The sequence below is a fragment of the Oncorhynchus tshawytscha genome, linkage group LG05 (genome assembly GCF_018296145.1).
Source record: "Oncorhynchus tshawytscha isolate Ot180627B linkage group LG05, Otsh_v2.0, whole genome shotgun sequence".
Lineage (NCBI taxonomy): Eukaryota > Metazoa > Chordata > Actinopteri > Salmoniformes > Salmonidae > Oncorhynchus > Oncorhynchus tshawytscha.
In genome coordinates, this window is record NC_056433.1 from 60,602,636 (window position 1) to 60,617,252 (window position 14,617).

Genomic DNA, 14,617 nt, shown 5'->3' on the forward strand with positions numbered 1-14,617 from the left:
ATAAGCATCTCATCTTATCTAACACCATTTACATTTTTGTCATTTAGCAGACACTCTTATCCAGAGCAACATACAGGAGCAATTACGTTTAAGTGCCTTGCTCAAGGGCACATCGACAGATGTTTCACCTAGTTGGCTCTGGAATACAAACCAGCAACCTTGCAGTTATGGCACAACGCTCTTGGACTAGGAGTGTGATATTTGAAAGGAAATAGGGGCCTCCAAGGTATATGTGTGTGACCCTTCCTCCACCTACAGTATCCATGACTGCATCACTCTGTGTTTCTGTCCCCAGATTGAGGTAATGCATGAGGCAAGCCAGGGAGGCTCCAGCCACATCCTGGTGACGAACGAGACAGAAGAGAGTCTTTCAACCAGGCGGAGGTAAATGGATATTTTCTCTTCTCTGCCCTTCTACAATGTGTAAAGTAAAACCTTCTGAGAAAGAGAACCGTCCTTTCTTTCTCTTTCTCTCTGCTCTCTGTCAAAGTTGATACAGAGCAACTGCTGTATGTACTCACAAAGTTGCTAATGATATGGTTTATGATGTCAACATCTACAATGGACTACCATTCCCTCAGTAACTGAGGAGAATCTGTCGTACAACCAACTGTAGCTGAGGTGCAGGAGATGAGGAACCACATATAGCCAACGTGTGTCAATGCAGTCAGACATGATGAGCAACACTTGGGTTAAAACACAGTGCTAGGAGGCACATTGGTTTGATGCATTTGCATGATGCCAGCTGTATTTCTGTATTTTTAAAGTTATACATCTTGAAAATGTGATTGCTGACATGCAAAACATGTTGGGACTATCAACAATGGACTAATGAAACTAATACCAAAATATAATTTGGGGGTGGAATTTTTTAAGTGAAAAATGTACTGATGTGTAAATGTTTTACATTATTATTTTTTTAGATAGTTTGAAATGTTTTATCATGTATTTTTAACATGAAATATAAACACTTAACAAAACAAGAATCAGGTGTCACAACCAGGACAAACCTAAAAAAATATGAGAAGTGTACTGAACAAAAATATAAATGCAACATGCAACAATTTCTATGATTTTACAGTTACAGTTTATATAAGGAAATCAGTCAATTTAAATAAATAAATTATAACCTAATCTATGGATTACACCTTAAGTACATTTTATGTATATTTCTCATAAATTAGAAAAATACTAAAATGGTATTTGAATATTTACGAAAAAAAAGTGTATTTATAATGTGTTTCAAGCATACTTTCACAAATACACTTCTACTCATTAACCACATTAGCTATTGTAATTAGTCATGTAAAGGTTACCTTGATTGACCGAGGCATCTTCTCAGACAATTTTAACATGCTATTTACAAAGGAGTTGTGGCTGGAGCAGAAATTTTTAAGGGATGTTTTTGTGAACTGTGCACCCTTGGCATTTCACACTTTAGTGGTTCACATTTCAGAAATAAATGAACATTTCAATAAAATGTGTAATCTGTAATTAAAAATACAACATTATTCAGTTTGAAAATATTTGAATAAACTAAATATGAGGAACAATATCATAGTATAAATCACAACTTCAGCTGCAGAAAATGATGCTGGGAAATATGCTAATTCTTTGTGCACGTTTGTGCAAGTAGCCACCCTTCGCCTTGATGACAGCTTTGCAAAGGTATTCATACCCTTTGGATTTAGTCACATTTTGATTTAACAAAGTGGGACTAAAACAAATTTAATTGTAATTTTTGGTCAACAATCTACACAAAATACTCTGTCAAAGTGGAAGATTTCTATACCTTTTTTTGTATTCAGCTTCCTGAGTCAATACATGCTAGAAACACCTTTGGCAGCGATTACATAGGTGAGTCTTCTTGTGCAATATTAGCCCTATATTATTTTCATAATTCTTCAAGATCTGTCAAGATTTTGGTGCTCATGGCTACACAGCTATTTTAAAGCAAGCAGATTTAAGTCAAAACTGTAACTTGGCCCCTCAGGAAGATTCACTGTCTTCTTGGTAAGCAACTCCAGTGTAGATTTGGCCTTGTGTTGTAGGCTATTGTCCTAATGAAAGGTGAATTCCTCTCGCAGTATATGTTGTAAAGCAGACTGAAGCAAGTTTTCCTTTAGGATTTTGCTTGTGCTTAGCTCTATCCCGTTACTTTTTAACTGGAAAAACTCCCCAAAACTTGCCGATGTCAAGCATACCCATACCATGATGTAGCCACCAACCACCATGCTTGAAAATAAGGAGGCAGTTACTCAGTGATGTGTTGTGTTGGATTTGCCCCAAACATAAGGCTTTGCTTTTAGGCCATTTTTTCCCCCAGTATTACTTTATATATTTTGTATCCATGTAACGTATTATTATTTTAAAATCATTATTGTGGAGTCACTAAAACGTTGTTGATCCATCCTCGGGTTTCTCTCATCACAGCCATTGAACTCTGTTTTAACGTCACCAATGGCTTCATGGTAACATCCCTGAGCAGTTTCATTACTGTCCTGCAGCGCAGTTCAGAAGGACGACTGTATCTTTGATGTGCCTGGTGGTTTAATACATCATCCACAACATAAGTATTAACTTGACCATGATTAAATAGATATTTAATTTCTGATTTGATATTGTTACCGATCTACCAATCACTGCCCCTTTTATGAAGCTTTTGAAGGGCAGCCTGGTCTTTGTAGTTGAATCTGTGCTTGAAATTCAAAACTTGACTGAGGGACTTTACAGATGTTGTATGTATGGAGGACAGAGGAAGGGTTACTCATTCAGAAATCATGTCAACCACTATTATTTCACACAGAATCCATGTAACTTATTATATGATTTGTTACGCCAAAAACTAATTTAGACTTGCCTAAACAAAAGGGCTGAATACTTATGCAACGACTATATTTTAGTTTTTAATTTGTATTAATCTTAATTTTTGTTTTGGACTTTTTCTTCCACTTGAAGGAATCCAGGGGGTATGAATACTTTTGCAAGTTACTGTATACTTATAGTGCACTTGATCACTCACACGCAGAGTTACATAAAATACATTCTTAAACTTAAATACAACTCCAAGTGTATTTTGAATGAATATACTAAATTACAATTAAAATGTTTGAAATTGAAGTACAGTTTTAATGAGAGTGTTTAAGTTTAATGATAGTGAACATGGTATACTTAAATATTGAAAAACAATTAAATAAGCATATTAAAAGTTGATGATAGTATGTTTATAATATACTAAAAGACTGAAAAAAACAATGAATTTAAAGTACACTTTTAATAAGTGTATTGAAGTGTGATGATAGCATATTTATAATATATTAAGACTGAAAAAACAATTAATATAAAGTACACATTTAATAAAAATGTTGAAGTGTAATGATAGTATATTTATAGTACACTTAAGATATACTAGAAAAGTACATCATATATTTGAAGTACTGTATATTATTAGATTTATTTTGTATATTTAAGTATACTTGCAACATATTAAAATATAATTTTATTTAGCTTGGGTAGGCCCACCTACTTGGGAGCCAGGCCCATCCACTGGGGAGCCAGGCCCAGCCAATCAAAATTAGTTTTTCCCCACAAAAGGGCTTTATTACAGACAGAAATACTCTTCAGTTTCATCATCTGTCCGGGTGGGTGGTCTCAGACAATCCCACAGGTAAAGAAGCCGGATGGGTAGTTCCTGGGCTGGCGTGGTTACACGCCAAATTCTCTAAAATAACGTTGGAGGTGGCATATGTTAGAGAAATGAACATTAAATTCTCTTAACAGTTGCACGCTCCCGCAAAACTTGAGACATCTGTGGCATTGTGTTGTAAGACAAAACTGCATATTTTAGAGTGCTATTTATTGTCCCCAGCACAAGGTGCACCTGTTTAATGATCATGCTGTTTAATCAGTTTCTTGATATTCCACACGTCAGGTGGATGGATTATTTTGGGAAATGAGAAATGCTCTCTAACAGTGATGTAAACAAATTTGTGCACAAAATTTGAGAGAAATAAGATTTTTGTGCATATAGAAAATGTTGGAGATATTTTATTTCAGCTCATGAAACATGGGACCAACACTTTACATATTGCATTTGTTTTTTGTTCAGTATAGTAAGGGGGTAACGGATTAAAGAACTGTCATAAATTACAATAACCACATAGCCAGGGATCGTGTAAATCAGATTGAAACATGACCCACATGTCAAAATCATCATTAAGCCCTGCTGGATGTAAGTTACCCAGTGTATGAATCCAAGTTCCCTTTGGCACAGCTTTTTCCTCCTATGGGTGAAAGTCAATTTCCTCAACCATTAGCTTGTTTTAAGGCACTTTGAGAGAAGTCGCAGACAGAAAGTGACAATTGAAAGGAGAGTTTAGGAGAGCATAGCATACACACTATAGCTGTCTGAAGAGAGGATTTGTAGAGATGAAGAGAGACTTAAGGCAGAGCCTCCCAGCTGACTGTTAGCACCAGGTGACCACACACCTGTTCGTGGAATGTCTCCTGTTCTAATATCAGCCTGCACAATGCCTCCTGATATGGAACATACCTGTCCTTTTATTCCGAATTTTGAAAACATTATTTGCAACGTCTTTACTGTAACTGTTAGTGGTTTGTTAAATTGTACAGATGCAATAGGCAGTTCAATCTCTGACTCATCTGACACAGGAAGTGAATGACACTTGCATTCCCCTCTTCTGATAAGCACAGGCATCAATGTAGGTCATGTGTATTTGAAACATACAACAGCTACTGTACATACTGTATGTCACCTGATATGCTAAAATGTCCCAGAACAGTTCTGGGTATTTTTGCATAAGGGGGCTTTTTTTGTACACAATAGATTTCAAAAACACATGAATAGCAACGTCCTGGTTGATTTTGATTTCCCATCACTGGCAGAATCTCTTAAAGCATAAAGTAGTACCGGATAAAACTGCAAGAAGTAAATTAATTCCATATAAGGTTGAGAGATTGAGTTTTTCCATCCCACAGTGGATTTCATCACATTCTGCATTTTTCATTCAACCACAATGGAGAACCACTGTTTATTTGCCCTAAGTCCCTGATGCATGGTACTGTAGGCTAGGGCCCGTAGAGATCCATACTGAATCGAAATCTAGCTTCCCTCCTCCCTCCGGTGCCAGTGAATTCCTGTCTGCAGTGTCACTAAATACTGCATGTTGCCTTTTTGGGGGACCCAGACAAAGACGGGAGAGATGGGGGAGCAGAGTTCATATGGAATGATTTAGTGAGCAGGATGTGGTTTGAAGCAGATTGTTTTGGGAAATGCCAGTGTCTGCTCCTGGTTTGCAGCCTGACATTTTAGGAGAAGTGAAACAGGGGAATGGGGGAAGAAATGGAGTTAGCTCTATAGAGAGAAGAGGGATTATAAAATGTGTATGATACAGATAATGAGCAATGATAACTCAATAAAAACACTGTCTGCTAGCGAAATTTAATTTGAAGGATTTTTCACTTTTGACTTATTGACTGCAGCCAAGAACATTAGCTCTGTAACGTCTGTTTACATCACACAATTAGCTGAACCACAAAGTACAACTGCAGTATCCATCAAGCCAAGGCAGGTGTGGTGAATATATGGTCAAGAACATGGCTTTGGTCTTTATTTTGAAGATGATACCAGCTGCAGACCCTGAAATATAAATGAAAAAGACTGCAGTGACATTCTGTGCAACCTAACAGTACACTATGAAAAGGCTGCCTTGCATGGGTAGGTATTTAAATAGTAAGGTTTACAGAGGAGCATGATTTTCACTGCTGTGCAGTACAGCTTTCCCACCTGGCCAGAGGAAATGTCATGAATCTGTGGGTCCATAGCTGCCTTCCACAGGCGCCGGACATCTGCCACATGTCCGTGAGAGGTGATCATCTTATCATAGATGCAGGGGTGATAGGGGGCCTTCCCTTCCCCTGAAAAGTAAACATGTTCCTGGGGAGACACCCCCATGGCGTTGGCACAGATGCCCATGAACACATCGTCAATGTACAGCGAGGCATTGAGGAACAGAGTTGCCTGGTAGATTTTGGCAGCCACGTCCCTTGAGACTACGTACCCTGCCCCCGCGGTGTAGTCTGGGTAGGAGGGCCACTGGTACATCTCATAAGGCACGTGGTACTTGCTGTCCTTCTGGCGGATAGGGGGGGCTCCCCTGTGCACGTGGCCCACCCAGAGGTCCCGGGCCCCCTGCTGGATCAGGCCCTGCAGGTAGTGCACCAGGTTGGGCATGTGGACAAAGATGTCGTCGTCGGCTGACATGAGGAAGCGAGCTTTGCTGCAGTAGGTGTGTCTCCAGCGGAACTGCAGCAGCAGTTTGATGGTGAGGTTGTGAAAGGTGTCCACAAAGTCCTGCTGGACCAGGTCCCCATAGACCTGGTCCTCCCTCAGCAGCCCTCTCTGCACACTGCCCCTCTGCTGGGGGTTTGAGTAGACCCCCAGGGCAAACAGCACCCTCACGTTGGCCCCCAGCTCCCTTTGGATGTAGTTCTCATTCCCCCAGGTGGCCCGGATGGCCTGCCTCCTCTCCAGGTTCTCTGGGGAAGATTTGACAAACAGCAGCAGCAGCACTTCATTGCTGTTACACTTGTCATGGTGGTTGATGAGGTACAGGAAGTTGCTCAGGCTTTCCGACTCCTGCTGGCTGATGCCAAAGCTCTTGTTGATGAAGTCATAGCTGTTGACCAAGTAACGGTTCTCCACATGGTGGTCCAGCTGCACCCAGCACACCATCAACACAGACAGGACAAAGCCTGTCATCACCAGCTGCACACATTGACATCTTCTGATCCTTCTGAAATTCATAAACATTCTGCGAACCTTCCTGCCCTCACCCGGTCTTGTTGTCAAGTCCAATAGGTAGTTGCCTTTGAGAGGCTTCTACTTTCACAATTATTCCAAATGATTTGGGAGTGCATGAGTTCCAACATATTGACCCAACTGGAGACATGGGCTCCTTTGAGAAATGTTGGTATTTCGTTCAATTTAATCCCCCCGCTCTCTGAGTCATCACTGTTTTGCTACCCGTGTCCACACAGTCCGGTCAAAGAGCGACCCACATCATAAGGTCTGAAAAGAGAAAGACAAAAATATGAACAATTGGCAAACCTGTTTGGACTTTTGAAGTTATTCCAATGATGCTAAAGTGCGACTTGCGCCCACCTATTCTGTACCAACTGGCGCGAGACTAGTTACCACAGCCACAAAGTCAAATGGGCTATTGTTTTACAAATTCATGAAAAATGTTTTTGCTTTTTGGTCTTAATTTAAGGTTAGGAGTGTGGTTAATGTTAGGTTTAAAATCACATTTTAATAAGATAAATTGTTAAAATAGGCAGGGTTTATGACTTTGTGGCAGTGGTAACTAGTGACGACCAAACAACAACCGTGGGTCGAATAATCACATTTAGTCAACAAAGCGTGGACAGTCCAAATTCAATTTTGATTGTAGGTCTATGAACACAAACTGCTATTGTGGCTTTTCAGTCAGCCTACTCATCGGAATGAAATAACATCAAGGCTGAAGGCGAAATTATACATTTTCTCATATTCTAATGACTGCAAATAAAAGAAGGAAACAAACACGTACCCCCATACAGTGCTCCCTACACAAGAGAAGCGTCATGGCTCGCAATTGAATTCGCGACCAATTGGTGTAGGTAAGGTAAGGCTACATGTTTACCAATGCATTTTGACCTTACCTTTTCAAACGGATTTAATAAGTCTACAATGCATGCAGGGCGCGAGGTCATTACTGAGGGAAATTATTTAATCGTTCCTCCTAGCCTTTATTTGTTTTCTGACTATTGTTTTGCAGCCTACAAATGTTATATATATATATATATTTTTTTTCACCTTTATTTAACCAGGTAGGCTAGTTGAGAACAAGTTCTCATTTGCAACTGCGACCTGGCCAAGATAAAGCATAGCAGTGTGAACAGACAACACAGAGTTACACATGGAGTAAACAATTAACAAGTCAATAACACAGTAGAAAAAAAAGAGAGTCTATATACATTGTGCAAAAGGCATGAGGAGGTAGGTGAATAATTACAATTTTGTAGATTAACACTGGAGTGATACATGATTAGATGGTCATGTACAGGTAGAGATATTGGTGTGCAAAAGAGCAGAAAAGTAAATAAATATAAACATTATGGGGATGAGGTAGGTAAAATTGGGTGGACTATTTACCGATAGACTATGTACAGCTGCAGCGATCGGTTAGCTGCTCAGATAGCAGATGTTTGAAGTTGGTGAGGGAGATAAAAGTCTCCAACTTCAGCGATTTTTGTAATTCGTTCCAGTCACAGGCAGCAGAGAACTGGAACGAAAGGCGGCCAAATGAGGTGTTGGCTTTATGACCTGGATTGTAGTTCAGATTACATTAAAAAGTACATAGTGCAAGTGATTTTCTATGATTACATAAGAAGGCACTTATAGTTACATTAACGTCAATGTGGCCATGGATGTGTTACTCATTTTAAGGTTGAATAAATACGGTTACTTTAGTTTGTAAGATAGCCTTAACTTTAGGCTATTTACTGTATTACAAAATTAATATTGAATTGTGTTTGGTCGTCAATGCAACCAAATATCAACTGTTTGAAGGAGATGTATCTTTTGTACCACTGACTTAGTCTGGCTTTAATTCCAGTTTGTCTACAAATTAACCATTAATAGTCTCCATCTCAACCAAAAATCTAAATGAAAGATTAGGAGTAAATCAAATTCAACTTTATTTAAAGTGCATTTAATATTTGATTTGATTTAATCCTATTCATTATTTTATATTTTTGGTTGGAGATGTGAATCCAACATAACAATTCATAATTTGTAGACAAACTGGATTTAAAGTCACACTAAATCAGATTAGAATATTGATTTTCTGTTTTCAGTGCTTACATCCATCCCTGTGTGCTCTACGGTTGAAGTCGGAAGTTTACATACATCTTAGCCAAATACATTTAAACTCAGTTTTTCACAATTCCTGACATTTAATCCTAGTAAAGGTTCCCTGTATTCGGTCAGTTAGGATCACCACTTTATTTTAAGAATGTGAAATGTCTGAATAATAATAGAGTATGATTTATTTCAGCTTTTATTTCTTTCATCACATTCCCAGTGGGTCAGAAGTTTACATACACTCAATTAGTATTTGGTAACATTGCCTTTAAATTGTTTAACTTGGGTCAAACGTTTCGGGTAACCTTCAACAAGCTTCCCACAATAAGTGTGGTGAATTCTGGCCCATTCCTCCTTTCAGAGCTAGTGTAACTGAGTCAGGTTTCTAGGCCTCCTTGCTCGCACATGCTTTATCAGTTCTACCCACACATTTTCTATAGGATTGAGGTCAGGGCTTTGTGATGGCCACTCCAATACCTTGACTTTGGTGTCCTTAAGCCATTTTGCCACAACTTTGGAAGTATGCTTGGGGTCATTGTCCATTTGGAAGACCCATTTGCGACCAAGCTTTAACTTCCTGACTGATGTCTTGAGATGTTGCTTCAATATATCCACAGTTTTCCTCCCTCATGATGGCATCTATTTTGTGAAGTGCATGAATCCCTCCTCCAGCAAAGCATCCCCACAACATGATGCTGCCAACCCCATACTTCATAGTTGGGATGGTGTTCTTTGGCTAGCAAGCCTCCCCCTTTTTCCTCCAAACATAACAATGGTCATCATGGCCAAACAGTTCTATTTTTGTTTCATCAGACCAGAGGACATTCCTCCAAAAAGTACGATCTTTGTCCCCATGTGCAGTTGCAAACCGTAGTCTGACTTTGTTTTGGCGGTTTTGGAGCAGTGGCTTCTTCCTTGCTGAGCGGCCTTTCACATTAGGTCGATATAGGACTCGTTTTACTGTGGATATAGATACTTTTGTACCTGTTTCCTCCAGCATCTTCACAAGGTCCTTTGCTGTTGTTCAGGGATTGATTTGCACTTTTTGCACCAAAGTACGTTCATCTCTAGGAGACAGAACGTGTCTCCTTCCTGAGCAGTATGACGGCTGCATGGTCCCGTGGTGTTTATACTTGCATACTATTGTTTGTACAGATGAACATGGTACCTTCAGGTATTTGGAAATTGCTCCCAAGGATGAAGCGGACTTGTGGAGGTCTACACTTTTTTTTCTGAGGTCTTGGCTGATTTCTTTTGATTTTCCCATGATGTCAAATAAAGAGGCACTGAGTTTGAAGGCAGGCCTTGAAATATATCCACAGGTACACCTCCAATTGACTCAAATTATGTCAATTAGCCTATCAGAAGCTTCTAAAGCCATGATGTAATTTTCTGGAATTTTTCAATCTGTTTAAAGGCACAGTCAATTTATGTAAACTTCTGACCCACTGGAATTGTGATACAGTGAAATAATCTGTCTGTAAACAATTGTTGGAAAGATTACTTGCCATGCACAAAGCAGATGTCTAACTGACTTGCCAAAACTATAGTTTGTTAACAAGACATGTGTGGAGTCATTGAAAAATGAGTTTTAATGACTCCAACCTAAGAGTATGTAAACTTTCGACTTCAACTGTATCTATCTATTCAATGATGATGGCCTATTCACCGGGTTCATCAGTAAGAGTCAATCCTTTGTGCTTGTTCAGTGTGAAGTATCTTAAAGGGATAGTTTGGGATTTTGGTGATACTGCCCTTTATTTACTTCCCTAGAGTCAGATGAACTCGTGGATACCACTTTTATGTCTTGCGTCCAGTATGAAGGAAGCTAGCATTAGCGCAAAGACTGGAAGTCTTTGGGTACAGCTAATATGCTAGTTAGCGTTAGCGCACACATCCACCTCTAACTTCCTTCATACAAGACACAGAGACATAAAAATGGTGTTCACAAGTTAATTTGATTCTAGGGAAGTGACTTTTGTGAATGAATGCAAAAGCTAAACCACTGCAAAGTTCAACAATGGAGGGGCTTTAAACCAACAGAGGCCATGGAATTGCTGAAGTCTGTACTAAACAGTCACCATAACAACAAGATATCATTATAGCAGCAGATTGATACAGTGAAATAATCTGTCTGTAAACAATTGTTGGAAAGATTACTTGCCATGCACAAAGCAGATGTCTAACTGACTTGCCAAACTATAGTCATTGAAAATGAGTTTTAATGACTCCAACCTAAGAGTATGTAAACTTTCGACTTCAACTGTATCTATCTATTCAATGGATGGCCTATTCACCGGGTTCATCTAAGAGACTTTGTGCGGGTGGTGCACAACAATGAGCTGCCCTGACAGCATGCATCGTCATTCTTGTGGAGACTGCATGCATCGTCATTCTCGTGGAGACGGCATGCATCGTCATTCTCGTGGAGACGGCATGCATCGTCATTCTCGTGGAGACGGCATGCATCGTCATTCTCGTGGAGACGGCATGCATCGTCATTCTCGTGGAGACGGCATGCATCGTCAGAGAACGGAGGCCAGACAATGGACTTTTGCCCAAACGAGGAAAATCCCTGTAACTACGTTTCTAGGACATACTGGTCGTAAACAATGCAACAGAGAGTGGCGGAATTTAAATGTTACAATTGCAGATTTAAATGTAACACTGGGCGCTTTGTAGCAGATCACTTTTGCCAAGAAGATGACCATCGTTGTTCACCACCTTTTAAAGGTGTTGAATTATGGGGATAGAAATTGTCCGACTATGTCAAAAAAATTGTCAAAAAAAATAATGTGATCAAAGGTCATGAAATTTTGACTGCAAGTTTCTGTAATTGCTCTTCACCAACTTCATCCTGCTGCCATCATCTGCATTGTGGGAGGCTCTATTATCAACCAATCATTAGGGTGTTTTTGTTTGACCCACGCAAACGTGACCAAAGACATCACTGAAACATGAACCAACTTTGCCGCAATCCATGTACACAGTGGATATGCGCAAATAAATGTGATATTTGATGCTTTCTCTCACCAATTGATTGTACAATGTACACACCAATGTAGAGTTTGTGAGCGTGTGATATGGGGGTTGGAGACACGTTTAATTCAACGTTATAAAGAAAAAACTTTTAGAAACAATGGAAACGTTGCACTGAGCCTTGCTGTTGAAAACCAATCATTGTCCCACTTTTGGCTGTCGCAGATGCACTTCCCCCGACTTCACTCCTTGGCTTTCGTTTAACAGTCACCTTACCACTCAAACAAGCCCAACTTCAACGGTAAAAATGAGGGGTAATTGAAAAATGTTATGATTTTTAAACTGATATATGGATGAAAAATACACGCAATTGACAAAAAAGCTTCATTGTATGCTCAAAAAAAGACGACATTTTATTCTAATAAAATTTCTCAAAGAAAGAGATTTTGTTTTTTTTACTCAAAAAGGTAGGGGTCAAAATGATTGACATCCCTAAAGATTCTTATAAATAAAGTAGTGAAAAGTTCAGTATTTGATCCCATATTCCTAGTGCGCAATGACTACATCAAGATTGTGACTTTACTAACTTCTAGGATGCATTTGCAGTTCATTTTGGTTGTGTTTAAGATTATTTTGTGCCAATTATTACGGATAACACTGAATGAATCGTGAATAATGATGATTGAGAAAGTTACAGAGGGTCAAAAATCATACCCCCAAGACATGTTAACCTATTGGTAATGGTGAGAGGTTAGCAAGTCTTCGGGGTATGATCTTTGACCCTCTGTAACTGTCTCACTCATCATGATTGGCAACTCATTCAGGATTATCTGTAATCATGGTAGCGTGCACATTAATGTAGAAGTGTTTAGGAACATATATTGTTATTTTTAATCAAAGTTACTCAAATGACACTACATTATTTACCATTTTTATTTCTATTGGGCACAAAGTAATCTGAAACAACCAAAACTAACTACACATTTGTAATGTGTTGTAAGCTTGATGTGCTGAAAAGCCTCTACCCAAGAAAAATTGTAGCTACTAACCACTATAGATAAGAACACTTAAACAGAGCTCTTATTTGTATTAGCAGATGTTTAATCATATCTACCAATGATCTCTAAAATGACCTCATTTCTATATCATTGTTAAGTATAATTGTATTTTTTATTCTGTTAGATTTCCTGAGTCTATTGTTTAAAACCTACCAAGAGAGGGTAGGTTCCAATTCCATGAAAGGGGATTGCCCCCCCCTCTTCACCCTCATCCCAGCGATGATTCTACCGTTAATGGACATCTCCCCACAGGCTAACTGTAAATGCAGTGTGAACTCTTGCTTTGAGCACCCTAAGGTATTATAAACAGTCTTTCAGCTAGAGCATAAAACCCCCACACCTCCGTCTCCCTGATTACTTACCAGCCTGTGAGTTCCATCCACGTGTTTCTGGGAAAAGTACAGAAAACTACTCTCCCCTGCCCCTCCTTTCCAGTAGATGACCACTATCCCCCTCTTTTTCTCTTTCCTGTCTGTGTGTAGGGAATAACAGCGTAACTGTGTAGTAACTCCAGGGTTCAGGGCTGCTGCCTGAGCTGCTCTGTCTGTATATGTCTCTCCATCTGTGTGACTGTGAGAGAGTGAGAGAGCAGAGTTGGACTAGTGGGGGAGGAAACTGCTGGGCTAGAGGGGGAAAGCCCAGCCCCTTTACTCCCCCTGACTGCCTCAGCTTAGTCAGTCTATGATTTCTCTAAGTTATTATCAAATCAGTGAGGCCAACCAGCAGGAGTGAAGCTGGATTCTATGCCAGAGCTTGGAATTTGTCATCTGAATTGCATCCGGTAGTACATACTCTTCATAATAAAAGTAATTCAGTGTTCCGGAAGGTCACATCAGGACAAACTGGCATTGTCAATGTGTTATTTTAGTACATGACATGTATACATTCTTTGTTTTATATAGTTAAAGCATTGCTTTTTGGTTGGAGGGTGATTTTATCTTCTTCTTGGCACAAAATACATTTAGCTAGTGTAAACAACTTGAGGGAGAACGACCAAATAAGTATCATTAATAAAAAAACACTGTCCACTAGGGCATTCAAGAAAAATGGTCTTACTTAGGAGCACCAATAACAGGCTAGGCACATGACTTCATGGAATGTTTTTTCCCCCCAGGGGTTCAATGAAGGCATCTCTGTCCATGATATTTATTCACATGATGCTGCCACATCCAAAAATGGATATGCAAATATCCTATTGTGTTGGGACTTGGGAAGGCAGTCACCTATGATATGACAGATGCCTGCCTCTGTGAGAGTGGCGGGTGCCTTTGAAGAGCTTTATTGACCTATAAAATGTGCCCATACATCAAACAGCACTCAGTGTCTCGATGGGCTCGTGATGGCACATAAAAATCTAGACCTCAGAACTCATGTGCACATTAAAGGGGCCATTAAAGTCTGGAAATGTTAGCTTTGCTCAAGCTCCTTGGTTTTATAACAACCTCCTCTGTTAGGCCTTGTTTCCCCCCCATGTACCTCATGTCTGGGGTGCTGTGCTTCTATATCTAAAGGAGCCTCCATTGGGTTGTTTGATGGCCGTGTTTTCCACCTTCGACTGAGTGCACACCCACCTCCTGATGAGGATGATTATTTGGTTGGAGAACTTTGACAAAACATTTAGGATATGAGTGGCAATTGGAGTCTCCATTCTGGG

At 39.6% G+C, this 14,617-nt stretch overlaps 2 protein-coding genes across 12 annotated transcripts in view; one reads left to right on the forward strand and one right to left on the reverse strand.

The window, feature by feature from the left end:
* Positions 1 to 14,617, forward strand: part of mcf2l2 (MCF.2 cell line derived transforming sequence-like 2) — a 111,280-nt gene that overhangs the window by 60,795 nt on the left and 35,868 nt on the right. For all 8 annotated transcript variants that reach the window (XM_024421669.2, XM_024421667.2, XM_024421673.2 and 5 more), the window contains exon 15: positions 296 to 384. In XM_024421669.2, the coding sequence (XP_024277437.1) occupies positions 296 to 384 (89 nt within the window). The remainder of the gene's footprint in view (positions 1 to 295; positions 385 to 14,617) is intronic.
* LOC112251035 (lactosylceramide 1,3-N-acetyl-beta-D-glucosaminyltransferase A) lies at positions 5,446 to 13,538 on the reverse strand. Of its 4 annotated transcripts, XM_024421679.1 has the most exons (3): positions 13,326 to 13,538; positions 5,807 to 7,090; positions 5,446 to 5,659 (listed from the first exon to the last, which is right to left on the reverse strand). In XM_024421679.1, exons 2-3 carry the CDS (start codon positions 6,830 to 6,832, stop codon positions 5,630 to 5,632), a joined length of 1,056 nt encoding a protein of 351 aa, XP_024277447.1. In that variant the 5' UTR covers positions 6,833 to 7,090; positions 13,326 to 13,538; the 3' UTR covers positions 5,446 to 5,629. The 4 variants fall into 4 exon arrangements, with proteins under 4 accessions (XP_024277447.1, XP_024277444.1, XP_024277446.1 ...); XM_024421676.1 differs by having other exon boundaries at positions 5,446 to 7,090; XM_024421678.2 differs by lacking the exon at positions 13,326 to 13,538 and adding an exon at positions 13,117 to 13,220 and having other exon boundaries at positions 5,446 to 7,090.

Excerpts from the sequence above, each read along its gene's own strand:
- LOC112251035 (XM_024421676.1), bottom strand. The coding sequence starts at position 6,832 with ATGTTTATGAATTTCAGAAGGATCAGAAGATGTCAATGTGTGCAGCTG.